Genomic DNA, 16,653 nt, shown 5'->3' on the forward strand with positions numbered 1-16,653 from the left:
TTGCAGAGCAGGCAGTACTTCAGACACTGCCTAATTAAGCTGATTTGGTAATTTCCTGCTCCTTGTACTGCTGCGGTGCATCCCGTTGCATACAGAAAGCAGGCACCTAACAGCGTAGTAGCAGCCTATATCAAAATTGTAAGCTGAGTGTTTCCATGTACCTTTTTGCAACTATATTCCTGAATACCTACTACTGTAGGATCAGTGGGTGGTACCAGCTGCCTCATCAATCACGGTGCTACTTCTTGGGGCACAAGATGCATTACATCAGTCAGCCCATAACTCCAGGTCTCTGGGAATGTAGATCCTACTGGAGTTATACATTAAAGTCGCATTGTGTTTACCTTAAAGCAATCTGATGGAGGGATTAACTAGGTGATCAGTCCATCTCACCGCATCACAAAGAAGTAATTAAATTATTCCAAGACAAAATTGCTAGAATTTGACACCTAAGTGCTGATATCTCTGTAATCTCCTCTACCTGCTTGTTCAAGTGCTCAGCTGTCCTCATTAAGAACTGTGCCAATTTTGTCCTGCTGAAAGTTGCAATACATTTCTTCTTCATCTGTCCTTGTTGATCCGTGGGAATAACAGACCCCGCCACATAAAATTATTCTGGCTTTGCAGAAGGGGCTGGCGAGCCTCTATGTGCCATATAGTTCTCAGTACCAGTCACCTCATTATAAAAGTGAGTTAATGCAAATAGGGAAGTTGAACAGAGCCCAAATGGTACAAGAACTTAATTATTCAGAAAAGGGTTAAAAAAGCTACTGTGTGGCTCCTGCCTTTGGAAAACACCAGATTAAAAAGCCATGTTAGGGAGGTTTGCAGAGCTCTGGGGGAATAGCAAGGCTTCACATAGGCAGGAGAGCTGAGCAGTGACAAATAGCAGAACAAAAGGGAAATTAACAGAAGCTTAAGTAGGGATGATCAGCAAAGCAGTGTAATTTATTTGTGAATTTATTTGTATTTAGCACAGTTAATATATGGAAAATTATACTAGGTCTGTAAGAGAAACAACTATTAGAAATCATTTTACATGGCTTTAGAGAAGTGTGGGGACTTACAATAACGCTGTGGGATGCAACTAGTAATTCAGAGGAGAGGAAAAGGACTTACGTCTTTGTCACAATCTCGTCTCTTAAAACATTTAGCTGCACTGTGCTAAGTAATAGACATGGTTACTCTAATGCGATTAACTATACAATTCTCAGGGGAAGGTTTTCATTTACAAGATTAATTTCACTTCCAGCTTCAAATACATAGATGTGAAAAAAACATAATCATAATCAGAGACTTGAAGGGGCAGGGCTGGAACCTGATCTCAGCAGCAGCAGAGCAAAGCTCGAGTAACTCCAGGAAAAAATGCTGGATGCACATAGGGATGTAACTGAGATGACATCTGGTCCTGAAGTGCGTGCATTCCAGATGGGAAAGCCTTGACGTCCCCTCCCTAAATTTCAAGGAAAACTAACAAGAGTCCTGAGTCCTTTTAGGGCATTTCTACAGTTCTTGGAAGAAGCCTGTGTGTCACCATTCGCATGTGATGCCTCCAGGCCATCAGCTTCAACACCGGTGGGATCGGGCTGAGCGGCTGCAGCTTCGCCAGTTTTGAGACAGCACAGACGGGCTCAGCCCCAGGGGGGGCCGCTGGAAATTCACCCCTCGAACGCACCAGGGGAGCGGGGGCCACCGCAGCGCTGCCCTTGGGACACCCGTGTGGTCCCTGCACCGCTCGCATCTCTATCCAGGGCGGGGGCTCAGCCCAGGGCTTGGGGGGATTCGAGCTCAGCTTACCCCCCGGAGGGGACATCCCTGCGGGCACTTAACGCTGTCACAGCTCCCGCTGCGCTAGCACTGCTTACTCAGCAAATCAAAGGCAATTAATCACAGTATCTCGATTGGGGGAAAACCCACTTGATTTGGACCCATCATTCCGCAGTGAATCCTGCCGTGCGGTAGCCCCCTCCGAACCCTGCCAGAGGCGCTGCCCAGGGCCCCCTCCCTGCCGGCGAGCCCCGCCAGCCTTCGGGAGCTCGGGGCGGGTGTAACGAACTTCATTTAATTCCACTTGGCTGCGTTGAGGGGCACGATCCATCCGCGACCTTGTCCCGCTCGTCTTCGGGCCGCCGAGGCTGGGCGGGGGGAGGCTGCGGGAGCCACGGCGACACGCCGGGGCAACCTGTTGCCGGCGAGGGGGCTCTCGCAGCCCCCCTCCCGCAGACGGCGGTGCGGCTCGGCGGCGGCAGGGAGCTCACCCCGGTGGGACCGGGGGATGGAGGGATGCCGGGGTGGTGGGCGGGGTGGAGGGATGCAGGGACGGAGGGAGGAAGCAGGCTCGGGCGGCAGGTGAACGGGGCAATGCGGCGCGTCCCCGGCCGTCCCGGTTGCAGTGGGGCGCAGTTTGGGCGGTGCCCGCAGGGACTCCACCGGTGCCGGTGCCGGTGCCGGCGGGGCGGGCGGGGTCCCGGGTCCTCCCCGCACCAGTGCCAGCCAGCGGGACGCCGGCGAGCCCCGGAATGCTCGGGACGCCCCGCCGCCTCTCCCCTCCCCTCCGCCCGCCCCGCCCGGGGGGCCGCGCCGGCACCGGCGCTCCGCGCGGCGGGCGGGCCGGTGGCGGCAGACGGGCGCACCGCGGGCCGCAGCGGCGGAGCCCCGAGGACCCCCCAGGCGGCTGCGCCCCGGCCCCCCGCGCCCGGCCCCGCAGGTGGGTCCGCCCGCCCCGCCTCGCCCGGCTCCGCGCCCCCCACGTCGGGGCGGTGACGGGGGCGGGCGGGCCCGGCCCCCCGCGTGGGCCAGGGGCAGAGCCGGGCGGGGGCGAGGGGCAGAGCCGGGCACCCGCTGGGCGCGGCGACGCCCCCGCGCCGGCCCAGCCCCGCCGGGCGGACGGGGCGCCGAGTCCCCTCGGAGCGGAGCGGGGCGGCGGCGGCTCTCGGCGGCGGCATGGCGGGGCGAGCGGCCGGCCGGCGGGCGGGCTGAGGCGGGGGCCGGGCGGGGAGGCGCCGGCGGCGGGGTCTCACCGCCTTTTCTTGCCGTCCCCCGCAGGGAGCGGCCGGCCCCCCGCGCCACCATTGCCTCGCACGGCAAGGAGGACCTGCTCGCCGTCGCCGCCCGGCTCTGGCAGCGGAGGAGGCGGCTGCTGGCCGCCGCCGGGCTCGCCCTGGCCATGGCCGTCGCCCTGCTCGTCGCCGTGCCCCTGCTGCTGCTGCAGGCGCCCGCCGAGAGCGGCGCCCACTACGAGATGATGGGCACCTGCCGCATGATCTGCGACCCGTACAGCGGCGGGCGGCCGCCCGGCCCTGGCAGCACCGCCGCCGTGGAGGCCCTGCAGGACCTGGGCGCCAACCCCCCGCCGCCCTTCGTCCAGGGACCCAAGGGGGAGCCGGGCCGGCCGGGCAAGCCGGGCCCCCGCGGACCCCCCGGGGAGCCGGGGCCGCCGGGGCCGCGGGGCCCGCCGGGGGAGCGGGGCGACGCGGGGAAGCCGGGGCTGCCCGGGCTGGCGCTGGCGGGCGCGGGCGGCGGCGGGAGCGGCGGCGGGGCGGCGGCGGGCGGCGAGGCGGCGGGCGGGCTGAGCGCCGCCTTCAGCGGGCCGCGCATCGCCTTCTACGTGGGGCTGAAGAGCCCCCACGAAGGCTACGAGGTCCTCAAGTTCGACGACGTGGTGACCAACCTGGGCAACCACTACGACCCGGCCAGCGGCAAGTTCACCTGCCAGGTGCGCGGCATCTACTTCTTCACCTACCACATCCTCATGCGCGGCGGCGACGGCACCAGCATGTGGGCCGACCTCTGCAAGAACGGGCAGGTGGGTCCCCGCCGCTCCCCGCTCGGCCTCCCCTCCCCGCCCCGTCCCGTCCCGTCCGGCCGCAGGGGCACGGAGCCGCCGGGGCAGCCCCCCGCCGTCGGGCGGCGGTGCGCCCGGGGCAGCGGCTCCGCTCTCGCCGCGAACTCCGAGCTCCCGACTTGCGAACTTTCCTGCCGGGATGGGGGGAAGGAGAAGCGAGGAGGGGGGCGGGAGGGGGGCCGCGGGGGTAGCGGAGGGGCTGGGGAAGAGGGGACGTCGGGGGGTGGTGGTGCTGATGGAGGGGCTCGGGGGGGGGGGCTCGGGGGGCTGATATGCCCCGCGGCTGTGTTGGCAGGTGCGGGCCAGTGCCATCGCCCAAGACGCAGACCAGAACTACGACTACGCCAGCAACAGCGTGGTGCTGCATCTGGACTCCGGCGACGAGGTGTATGTCAAGCTGGACGGAGGCAAGGCGCACGGAGGCAACAACAATAAGTACAGCACTTTCTCTGGCTTTCTTTTATACCCTGATTAACACAATGAGCGATGCGACACAACTGGCCCCGCCACGGATGCGCGTGGGGTGGTCGGCGTTTCTGTACCCCATCGTGCCGCAGTTCCTGCTGGTGTCAGCTGTCTCCACAGGTCACTTTAGCTTCATTACCACTTTGCATTTTTTTTTAATTATTTTTTTTTAATCCCTGTGGAAACAAAATAGACGTGAAACAAAGCGATCCCCTTCCTTACTCTGCCCCGTTTCCCCTGAGCCCCTCCCTTTGTCAGCCCCGGTGTTGTGTGTGTCACACGAGGAGCTCGGCAGCTTGCAACTCTCGAGCGGTTCCCAGGGGGTGTAACTAAAGTTGGGACTGTGCCGCGCACAGTGTTTGAACCCACCACATTTTTTCATCAATGAGTATTAATTATGATGATGAATTTCCAGGTCGACTATTCACGAGGCGGGACTGGACCATAACTGGTTTTTCCTCTGCTGCTTTGTTTGTATGGGGTCAAGTGTAAACTTTTCTTTTCTGTGCAATGCAATGCTCGTTTGAATGATGGTTGTCATTAATGTCAAACTTGTTCCTGTCTGCAAAAGAATCCAATCGTTGACCACAATCACCAAAATACCACATTAAATTATGTTTTTAGACAATGCCTTCTTGCTTTCTGTCTCTTCCAGTGCTGCAAAGGAGTGCTGTGGTGGTGCCACGGGAAGGTGGGAGGTAAAGGAGGGGGTCACTTCAGTCCCTTAGGTTTGCAACAAAATGTGAAGTTCAGATGGGGCACCGTGCCTAGGTCTTGGTTGTTGTTCAAGGGGGCTGGGAAGAAGCAGAGGGAGAGGAAAAAAAGCTTCACATTTACGCAGTTTTGCAAAAAGAAGGCACACAGTCATCAAGAGGCGGAAGTGGGGGTGTGGAGCAGATCTAAGTGTAAACAGGTTTAGTGGGTCTGAGCCTGATCCAGAGGTTAGTAAAGTACAGGGAAAGTGGTTCAATCAGCGAGCGGTTAGGGGAAGCCATGTGCCTGTAACACACCTGATGAATGTCAGGCAGCGGGGGAGAGAGTCTGTCTAAACCCCTGCACGTGCAGTGTGTGTATGGGTTGGAAATGGCACCTGACCGTAGGGGGGTCTGCACAGTCCCTGAGATGGGCTGGGAGAGAAAGCTCACTGGAGACTGGCGGATTCAGACCATTTGGAAAGGTTTTCTCCTGCTGGTCCTCGGTAAACCCCAACCACTCCAGGTCCTTTGAAGAGCGCACAGGTGTGTAACTAGTGCGTGTGGTTCTGACCCGTTGGTGGAGGGGTGCATCTTTCATCATCACCTCAGCAGGTAACCTCCTCCATTTGGGTTAACGGGTTGCTCTGCTGAAGCTAAAAGAGTGAAGCTGATGAACAAAAGCTTTTGTTTTGCTGTCTTGTAATTTCATTTTTCCCTCCTGAAGGTCTTACCTCCCTGTCAGCTTACTGCCCTTTGCAGCATTAATGCAGCTGCACAGGTAAGAGAGGCAGGAGCTGGACTCCAGAGGCTCTGCCATGGCTGGAGCTTTGCCCCTGCCCTGACATTGCAGGAGGAAAGGGAACCACAGCTGGGATGGACTTGTTCCAGCCCCACTTTGGGGCAGCCCGGTGATGACTGAGCTCTTACGGTCTCTTCTGTCTCCTACCTAGTCCTCAGTGGGTATTGTCTTCTCGTTGGCTGGAAGAGGAGGGTCAGAGAGAGAGCGCAATTCCTCCCTTCATCCCGTCCTCAAACATGCCCCAGCTGAGGGAAGCAGAGTTCATGATGAGGTACATGTGTTAGACACTTCTCAATCTCTAATGTCTTGTCGATTTGTGCTATTTAGAATATGATTAAAATCAGTGTCTGAGACCCAAATGAAGTATAATTGCTATGGATCCTCAATTCCCCCCAGATCCGTAATCCTTTTTGACTATTCCTCCCCTCCCCTCTGACGAAATGGAGCTTAGACACAAAGCCCTCGGTTTAAATTTCAAAAAATTAAAATTGACATGCAGCAGCATTAGCAGGAGCCAGGAGGAATTCTAAGGAGGTGCCTGGGCTCTGCTTTATCCTTTGCATTAAGAAGCAATTTGTACTTCTAACAAAGACCCAACTGTTCCCCCTTGGCAAAAGGGCAATGAAGATGCCTTGCAAGGGAATTGCTGTTCACAATACTTAAACAAATTTGAATCTTAGATTTTTAAATCTGTATTCCCTGGTGGAGCCTGCTCCTTGCAATTCAAATGCAGGGCTGGCGGTGTGTGCCTGCCAAGGTGTCAGTAGCTAAGCGGATGATGGATTGATGAGGCAATGGGAAGACACAGGCTCACAGTGGCGGTTTGCCCCGACAGTGATCTATGTATCTGCACATTATCAATGTCATGAGGAGGCTTGAACCACCCTCGCTAGATGTCTCATTTTCCACTTATCTCTTATGTACTAATTATCAGGCTGGATTATTCCCCAGGATAGAAAAAAAAAAATTGCTCATTGCCACTCCACTGACAGTTTACACAATCGATAAAATGAACGTCTCCCTCGGCTGCTCGCAGGCTTTTTTGTTTCCTCTCCTCATTGCAGGGTCCTCCGAGATTGCCTCTGTGGGGGGTTGATGGCTCTCACCCAGCATCTGCGGCAGTTGTGCTTGGACAGGCTCCTTCATCCCAGTCATCTTGGTAGTAGCTCAGTGTGTGGGTTGGGGTTTTTTTCTGAAGTAACACAAGGAAAAGCAATTGGGAGATGAAAAACTTCAGTGCTTGGCGGTGCAGCTGTCCAGAAAAACAGAGGCAGTGTTGCGGATGGGGATGGCAGTCCCTGTGCTGCAGGTGGCTCTGGGTGAGAGCAAGCAGCCCGTGGTGGGCTTGTAACCCTTTGGGCTTTGACGGAGTCCTCCTCCCTTTAGATCTGGTCTTCGGGTTCTGTATGTTCCACGGCACAAGGAGAAGGGGCTGTCTGTAGCAGGGATACCCTGGTCCTCTGGTTTGGATCAGAGGAGGAGAATCAATGTGTGTTCCAAGGCTGGCTTCAGCTTTCCCTGGGACTGGCTTTCCCAAATGATACTGGCATCGCAGACAACCATTAGCCAGCATCTGCTCTGGAGGTCTGACCCCTCAGAGGTGTTATTTTACTTGATGAGTAGAACAAATGCTTTTAAAAATTGTCTGGTGATGGGATGTGCTTCAAATAGGGAAGCCTCCCTGAAAGGAGTGGAAGGTTGGCATTTTAGACAAAGGATACTTCTGTTTTGTGCCCAGCTGCATGCTCAAGTTAAAATAATAAAAATGCTAAGATAAAAAACATAGATAGGCGTTTGTTCTCTCAAAGCAACTTAGATACTGCAGCAACAAATCCCCGATCTTTGCGCTACTGTGAGTCCTTGACCTTGTACTGTGCCTGAGCAGCACTGGCCATGGAAGAGTTCCCTGGACAAAAGGGGAGCAGGGAGACATCCAAGCACAGAAAATGCCATGGAAACGGGGATGCTGTTGAGAGCCCTGAGAGGGATGCCAGCCACCCCATGTCTGCAGCTGTTCCTGGAGGAAGGCGTTGAGGTTCCTCTGCTCTCCCGCAGGCCAGCAGGCTTGGGGCTGGGCACTTGCTTCCTTCTGATCTGACCTTCATTGGCTTGGGGAGCTCCTGGCAAGTCTCTGGGAGCTGGGTGAGGAAATCCTGCTTCGACTTGAGTGAAGCAGGTTAGCTGCTGGGGCCAGTGTACTGGAAGAGTTCTCTGAGGAACCCGTGCTGCCAGAGCAGCTGGGTGTCTGGTGTCCCGTGCAAAGTCCGGTCCCTCTGTATTTTCCAGGCTCTGGGTCTACAGGTTTCCTCCTTGATGCTCATCCCCTTGTGGAGTAGGGCCTGGGCTGATGGGCCACACTGGCCCGCAGCAGGGCAGGGCAGCCACACGTCTGGGCTCTCCTCCTGCCCTTTTGCTGTTGGAAAAGCAAAGCGCTGCTGTTTGTGCCTCATGGGTTTACGCACATACATTGAACCACGCTTTGGTCTTGGGATTACTGCTTTTGAAACGCACTCTGGGCATTTTTCTCGGTGGTTTAACGCCTGCTTTTCTCCGTGCTTGGCTCCTTCAGTGGCTGACAGTGCCTGGATGGGTTTAATCTGTCAACTCACAAAGTAGGGAGGGTGGGTTTGGGGAATGCTGCTGTGATCTTTTTCTGTTTACACCACAGACTAATTATATTAAAAGGGGTCTGTGGCAGACAGAGGCGAAATAGCACATAAATCTATTTTAAATCTAAGATGTTTGTGTTAAATACCTTTGTTTTGTAACATGCCATTTTTGTCTTTATTGTGGTTGGGAAAAATTCCTGCTAAGATCCTGTGTCTTAGTATTGTCTCTGGGATAAAGGAGCCTGTCAGAATAAAATAAAGACTAACTGAATCTTCGCTGACTTTGAGATTGCAAGGAGTTTGGTCCTTTTTACTCTGAATGTCTACATTGTGCAGAGACTTGGAAGATTAATTACAGACGAAGGAGGTAAACTGTTACCATGTGGACACCCTGGCACTTAGGGGTGAGAGCCTGCTCTCAGCTGGTTTCGCATCTAATGGCAGAAAGAGGTTCATCTGGATAATAAGCCATGGCTAACATGCAAATAGGGGCTCATTTCTCTTGCCTGAGCCCGTGCCAGTTCAGAAGTTAATCCCCTGGTCATATAGTGGGTGCCACAGCAGAAGTGGGGGAGATGCTCAAGAGAGCCTGCTTGCCCTCAAGTGAGCTTCGTTTGTGAAGACTGCAGCGGGGTTTAAAGCAGGGGGCTGAGCTCCTTCTGATTCCTCTTGATTTAGGACCAGTTTGTTACTGGCCTTAATGATGAATTACGAAGAGGCCAGTAGACAGCAATGCCAGTTCCCTGGACCAGCCTGGGGGACAGAGACATTATCTCCTGGGTAGGCAAGAAGCTCAGGCTGTGGTGTGATTTGATGTCCTAGGCCTGAACACATGTCGGAATTCCCCTTCTTTCCCCCTGTGTTTCAGGCTGAAGCTCTGAGAGCCAGTGGTTTCAGGTCTCAGCCTGAAAGGTGCTGAGCCACCGCCGTGTCCCGGCCCCCCACCGCAAAGTGCTCTGCAGGATCTCGCTCTCAGGGTTTTGCAGAGCGTTATTCTGAAGGACCTGCGAGTTATGGCCCTGTTTCCTTGTAGAGGGAGCCATAAATGCCCATCTTTTTTGGGTTCTTCCAATTACAAAATAGTCTGAATAAAAACCATTACCCTGTGTGGCACAGCTCTATATTCTAATATATCTGAGTAGATTTTCTTCACAGGGTGCTGATGGCATATCCCTCTCTCTCTTGCATTTACTGCTGTTTTGTTTCTTTGGCCTGAGCTAGGGTAGAGACAGAAAAGGCCTGTTTGATCCCTGTGATCTGCTGCCCTATTAATGCAGGATTATTTCCTTCAGTGTGTTGTGAGCACAGTAACATGGGGAGCATGGCTTGCCTGCAGCCTTTGGCTGCGCTCCTCCCAGTGAGGGGACATTCACATGATCCTGGCTCTTCTTTTTGCTTGCAGCTGCCAGATCATGTCTAGAAAAACAAGCAAAAAAAAAATATATATCCAATCCCAGTCTTGAATGCAGCTGAAATGTTTTCTTGGTGCCATTTCTCTTTGTCAACAATTTGCTTATTGCTTAAGTGTTGCGATGTGATCCCCATCCTAAAGAGGAGAGATCTGCTGCTGAGAATGGGGCGGGGGGAAACATGCCCAGGAGAATAATTTGTTTGAGCATGTGAGCGCTGGCTTTATGAACAATGATTCTTTGTCCATCTTAGTTTTAAGATGCAATTTCGATGGTATGATAATGCAGAAAATGTTTTAACTCCTTGGGGAGGAAGGTGCTTTTCAGGTAGTGTCTTGCTCTTCCCTCGTTATTATAATGCTGTTCCTGAAACTTTGCGTCAGCCGTGCTGTGCTGCAGCATGAGAATGCATGAGGTGATGGAGATCAGATCCAGGTGGGTTTCTCTCTTTTTTTGTTTCGGTATACAGTTGAATTCTTGACATTTGCTTCTCCTTCTCCTGGCACCTCATTTTTCATGGAGCTGTCCTTCCCGGGAGCTGGGAGGCCAAGGGCCAAGGTCTGCTTCCAGATATACTGATCTAATTCTTCTCAAACTTCGTTTTTCTCAGCATCTGTGGAGTCAGAATCAATCCTTAAGTACATTACACGTAGCTGCCCTTGGATTGCCAGTGTGGCAACTGGTTATGTGGTGTTTGGGGATGTACTATAATGAATCTCAGTCTTTGTACCCTAGAGGTGGAAATGGTCCAGGTCCATTTTGTGTCCTGCCCGGTAAGTGTCACTATGTGAACACCTTTCAGGGGAAGCACTATCGGTATCTGCAGGGAGGGTAGAGTCGCTGCTTTTGCTGGCATCTAGCAATCTGCTTAGGAAAGAGAAGCGTCAAATAGCTTTGAAGCTCAACTCCTCCAAGCCCCTGCTAAGTGCCTGCTGCAGCTGAGAGAGCTGGAATCGTAAACTTCAGCATCGCCTCTCAAAAGGCAAAGCATCCTCGAGGAGTAACACTGCTGCTATTTATCAATTTGTGTGAGAATGAAGCTTGAATGTTATTAGAGCTGAAACACTAATTAAGCCAATAAATTCCTTTGTCTTTTTGGGTGTGTTTGCAATTAATATGCAAAATCCCATTGATTCCAGCAGCTCCATAATTCACGATGCATAGTGTTATTACATATTGACAGCATACACTGTGAAGTCTCCAAAAGACACTGCTGTGCATAGTAAGAATACTGCTGTGATCCCAGTTAAACCGTTACAGGCTGGGTGAGTCACGGTGCTGCATCAGGTTCTGCCAGAGCCTTGGCTGGCAGTGGGGGGTAGGACAACCACACAGAAATGGATCTCTGTTGAGCGTACGCTGTATCTCAATAGCTATTCGCACTTTATATTCCTTTCAGAATTGCGGTGGAAAAGAGAAAAGGTGTTCTAGCTGATCCTAAAAAAAAGGCTCAAAATGATGCGCAGAGAAACTGTAAAGGAAATATGTATTTGGATCAAAGCAAGGCAGTTCTATAAAACAGTCTTAGCTTTAGTTTACTTCTGACTGGGTGATCTAAATAATCTTTCCTCAAACAAAGTTTGTTCAAAGCTGTGAGAAGGGAGATGGGACAGGAAGGCTGCCCAGAGATGTAATGTTTTCTCTCTTACAGGGAAACATTGTTTTGGCAACATAGGACAGGACGAGAGTCCATGACCACTGAACCCTGTGGTGACTCTCTGCCTAAAATTACCTTTTGCAGCATCAAAATAAGTTCTGCTCAAATATTTTCAACAGCTTTCCTTAAGGCAGCAAAATGGGGGGGGGGCATTGTAAGAAATAAGTAGCTTTTGGTCTCAAAATAATCGAGAAGACCATCTACATGAGATTTTATCTCTTGGTTTTCCTTACATTTGGACTCGTTAGCTTCCCCAGGTCTGTAACAGCTCTGCTGTCTAGGTAGAAGAGCTCAAGGAAAGGCATTTTGGCTAGGGGACTGAATATTCTCTGTGGGGTTGGTCTGATCCTTATCAAAGTTGGTGGGCCGGTGCTCAGTGGCTTTAGTAGGGCAGGATCAAGGTTAGGGTTAACCTGTGGTTGCAGTTTTGTGGTTGTGGTCTTACTGTTCTCAGTTCCGTTACTGTTCTCAGTTCTCATGGAGTTACTCGAGTTGGTCCTGGCATAATCAATAAGCCTCTGCATTGATATGTACAGTCTTTGAAGCCTGTGGAGCAGGGCATGGGATGGAGGTGCTTCCACTTCAGAACAGCACAAATCAAACACATAGCCGTTGAATTAGTTTGCGGTTGGTGTTTTCTGAGAACTGCAATTCAGATTTCCACTTATGTTTCCCACTACCGTCCTTCCAAAGGAAAAAAAACCCACACCAAACAACCAAACCGGGGAGGTAAAACTGAAGCAATTGCAGACTAGTGTGACCCCCATTTACGCAGAGGCTGTATGATAGTTTTAGAGAATGGAAGTTGAGCAATAGACAAGATTTCAGGCACAAGCTACATGATTTCAGGCACAAGAGCAAAGCAGAATTCTTGATAGCTTGTCCAAGCTAATTTTCTTTTGAGTTAGTGCGCTAACTACCTACCAATAACTAACCACAAGCTGTCCTTTTTCTTTTCTATTAGTGGACTAATAGTACTGCCAAATTTCACCTTCTTAGATGGGTCTTAAATGGGAAGCAGTTTGTTTCATGGAAACAAGATGCCTGGACAATGAATTTATGCCAGCTTGCAGCCACTGGAAACTTTTGTATTCCAGCAGACTTTAAACTGAAAAATGGAGCTTGCTTCTCATACTAGATTTCTCAAACTACCTTCCCCCAGCAAAAGAAAATCAAACTACTCAGGTAGGCAGGGATTCATCACAATATCTAAATTCTGAGGTATCTGGAAGAGTTTATAACTTGATTTGCTCCTGGAAATCTCCAAGTGAAATATGAGAGCCTGGATTTGTGTAAGGAGGTCAAACGAGGTGAATGTATCAGTCCCCTCTGGCCTGAAAAATCCATGAACCGTGCTGTCAAATGGAAGAATGGACAATGGCAGAGCTGAGTTTAAAAAATCTGTTTTAGCTGTCACAGACCGGTGGTGGGAAAAAGTGGAGTGGGAGGAATGAGGCTTGAGGTCCACAGAGGGTTTTGGGGTAAGACTGAGAGATCGTCCTTATCTGCAAACTGAGGTCAGCCACTGCCCTCACACATTTTAAACTCTCCGTATCTACAAGGCATCAATACCAGTCTGCCAGGGGCCTGGTGACTTCCCATGTGTTTCCCCATGGGCTTCTCCACTGATGACAATTCCCTGGGCAGGCATCAGAGTCAGCGTCAGGTAGTACAGAGAAAACCGCAGACTTAACGGATGCAAAGCTGTCTTCTCCCTTCTCTTTTTTATTGCTGATAAATAAGAAATTCATCTGCAACTGTGGCAAATTACATTCAAAACAGCTGTGGCAATAATACAAATGTTGGTCATATGACTTAGATGAATCTCCTGTACAGTGATTTCAAAGCCCTTTGGGTAATGTACCTTGAGACCGGCTATCGACGATGCATTGCCAGGAGAGTCAGTGTTATGTGGGACAGTGCCAGTGTGTCCTGCACTCTGCTCTGTTCATTCAGTGCCATCGTTAGTGCTGGGACTGATTAAGTAGAAGACCTGTCTGTTAAATTTGTAGGTGACATGGGGGCAGAGAAGAGGATTACATTCAAAATGACCTTACAAAACAGAGAAAAGGGATGTAAAAAACCAGGAGAGAATTCAAGAGGTGCAAGTTACCTGGAGGCAGTCCATGGCATGGACATGTGTCAAAAAGCCAGATGAGCAGAGGGGATGGTTGGGAACAGTAGCCAGGGAGCTGCTTCTCCGAGAGGATATGGAGGACCAGTGACAAACATGAGGTGACTGTGTATGCTGTGGAAAAGGCTGGTGTACCCATTGAGATGTGCACATATTGAGGTGTGCAAGCTGGTGCAGCTCCCCCAAAGGATGTGAACTAATCCTGTTCTCCTGACCTCTGGGAAGGTCTCACCTGGAGCAATCTCTACTCGTGGGCACCATGCAACCGGAGAGTTGAGAGATAGCTGGGGATGGGCCAGGAGACAGCTGTGTTTCCAGTCTGGCAACCTGGAAAATGCAGCTTGAGAGGAAAGAGGGATGGATTGGGCTGCTCAGCCTGCAGAAGGGGTGTAGGGGGCACAAGGGGATGGCCCGTAAGGGCAAGAGAGGAAGGAAAATGCTCATTTCGCATAGGAAAGAGTGAGGGCCTTGAGATGCAGTAGCAAGGTCAAACAGAAAGAGAAGCTTTTGGATGGTGAGGCATGGGAGCAGGTTGCCTGGGAAGTCTGTGGGTCTCCAGCACAGAAGGACTCGAAGAACGCATTAGACATCCATCAGATTTGGCTGTAGCATAGCTGTGCTGGGATGGGGAGCCAAGCCAGATGACTCCTCAAGATCATATGCTCTATTGATTTTCCATCAGCCTCTCTTTCTCCGTGTATCTGCAGAGATATCTGCCTTCCACCTGCCTGCCTGTAATACAGCCCCCTAAAACCGAAGTTGTGTGTGTTGCTGTGCCCCAGGTGATGCTCTCTCTGCACACCGGAGTGACTGCAACCCATTTAGGTCCATGTTGGAAAGGTTAGATTTTCCTGTTAGGGCCTTTCCAGCCTGCCACCCGCCCGGGCAGGAGTCCTTTGCTGGCAATGCATGGGGCTGCGGCTGGCTTTGAGGGTCGCCCCCCAAGAGAGGGGCGCGCAACAGCCGGGAGCAGCTGAGGTACCGGGCTGGGCTACCCCCGCGGGCACTGCTGTCGCCGCGGCTGGACAGGGGGTTAGCCGGCGATGGAGGATGGAGGGCAGGGAGCATCCCCACTGGTGCTCTGCTCTGCTTGGCTGCCTGCTTCAGTGTCACAGCAGGGAAACCAGGTGGCAAGAAGCTGTCCTTACAGGCAGGGAGGGGTGGGGGTTTTGGGTGAGGAGGAGGTGGAGGTGCTGGGGTGATGGGCTGTGGGCAGGGTGGTGCTGGTGGCAGGGCTCTTGCAGGGAGTGACTCCCTGAGGCTAAGCCTTGCATCACCCCTGTTGTCATAGCTCCAGATTGCCGCAGCTTGGGCTGCCCAGGGTCCCCTGAGTCCTGCTGAGCGACCGTGTGAGCGCGTTATCACTGCACTGGATGCTCTTTTGGCACTACCTCTACACATCTGTCTGAGCACATTGTTTTTGCATCTACAGTAAGAAGATGGAAACCTGGACCTGCTGTTCAGATTTCTAAAGGCATATAGCACTCAGATTCCTTTGAAGTTCATGGATATGAGAAACGTCTATACCTCTGAGGTCCAGGAGCAAGCCCTGTGTGTACGTGCCTGGCACACCAGAGCACAGCACCGTGGAGCTGACCCCAAGGAGGCCTGAACACTCACTGCTTTCACCAGAGTGCCCCAGACAAAGTGAGGATGCCTCAGAACTTTTTACTGTATTTTTTATCTGTATAATCTGCAGGTTACGTGAAGAACAACCAACATAACCCCAAGCCTTTTCCCCATGTAATTCACCGTTAGTGGCTGTGCGTGAGTGATGTAGAAGTTCATCTCAAGGCTCTGTCTCCCTGGATCCCTGTGACTTAATTTCCCTGGTCCTGTAGCCCCTTTGCCCAGCACCTCTGGTCTAGGGGGGGCTTTCTGTGGTCTCCTCTTCACGTCCTAGTGCGCTTCCAGGTGTGCCAGTTCTACGCACAGAAAACACAGTGTTTGAAAGAAAAGCTTTGAAACACAAAAAGTGTGGAGAACATGGCATAGTTTTGGTACCTTGCTTGTGGATTTTTTTTTGTTTTCCCTCCTATCAGCTGAGATCACAAAAGGGAAAAATAATTTTCTTCCAAAATAATAAAAAAAATCCCACTGTAAAAATGTTCATGCTTTTCAAGTCTCAGCTTGAGTTTGCATTTGCTTCATTCACAACAGTCCGACTATCCTTGTTTCCATCCTGGGCCAGAGTTTCTATATTTAAGCCTCTGCAGGACACAGTTTACAGTGGTGGTGCTGACTCACACTTCATTAGAAGTCACAAACAGTGACTCCTGCGATGCATCAGCCACCACCGGGACCCGCGCTCCTCGCAGCCGAACCGGGCAGAGCCCAGTGCCTGGCGGGGCTGAGCCCGCCGGAGGAGGATGTAGTGCCATCAAGCCACCGCTGGCTTGACATTCGGCTGAGTCGGTGTCACTGGCTTTGCACGATGGGGTGGCAGTGGGATGTGTGACAGTGACTGAAATGAGATCATTGGGAAGTGAAATCAGATTCAATTGCATTAGAAATTCATGTCAGATAAAGCTGGCAGAGGTACTGCAGAACTAGCAGACCATTACTGGGCTCACTATACAGCTGGTTAATATATTTATTACATATCTCTCCCGGATTGACTCTGTGCTTAAATAAATAATTAAAAAAAAAGTGAGGGGGTTTTTTTCCCCTCTTCTTGGTTCCTCATCTGGTGGTTTTGTAATATTTGGCTTTTCCTGGTGTTTGATTGGATTTGTGAACTTATTAGTTGTGTCAGTAAAGTGATCAACAGAAGGATGGAGTTAGGCTGGGCACAGGGAAATGGCTTATCAGATTTCCCTGCTTCTGCACGCCTCAGGTGTGGTGGCACTTGTGGTGACCAACAGTAGGCTGCACTGACCTGCTGGCAGCCAGTCCGTATGGCCCAATAGTAATGCTGATTAAAATTTGGCATTAGCTGCGGAGCTTGGGTAATACTCCAAGGCTGATTGACTTGCGATATGCCGGCAGAGTACAGGTGTCCAGGCAGCCTCCGGCAGCGCCTGCCTTTTCTGCTGGCCGGA

The 16,653-nt window shown here is 52.1% G+C and overlaps 1 protein-coding gene across 1 annotated transcript; it reads left to right on the forward strand.

Annotated features, from left to right (window-relative positions):
• Nucleotides 1–2,812: 2,812 nt before the first annotated feature.
• Nucleotides 2,813–7,588, forward strand: C1QL2 (complement C1q like 2). The gene is made up of 2 exons (XM_056350568.1): nt 2,813–3,805; nt 4,140–7,588. The coding sequence occupies exons 1-2, from the start codon at nt 3,167–3,169 to the stop codon at nt 4,317–4,319; spliced, it is 819 nt and encodes a 272-aa protein (XP_056206543.1). The 5' UTR covers nt 2,813–3,166; the 3' UTR covers nt 4,320–7,588.
• Nucleotides 7,589–16,653: the final 9,065 nt, after the last annotated feature.

This window comes from Falco biarmicus, chromosome 8, assembly GCF_023638135.1.
Source record: "Falco biarmicus isolate bFalBia1 chromosome 8, bFalBia1.pri, whole genome shotgun sequence".
Classification (NCBI taxonomy): Eukaryota; Metazoa; Chordata; class Aves; order Falconiformes; family Falconidae; genus Falco; species Falco biarmicus.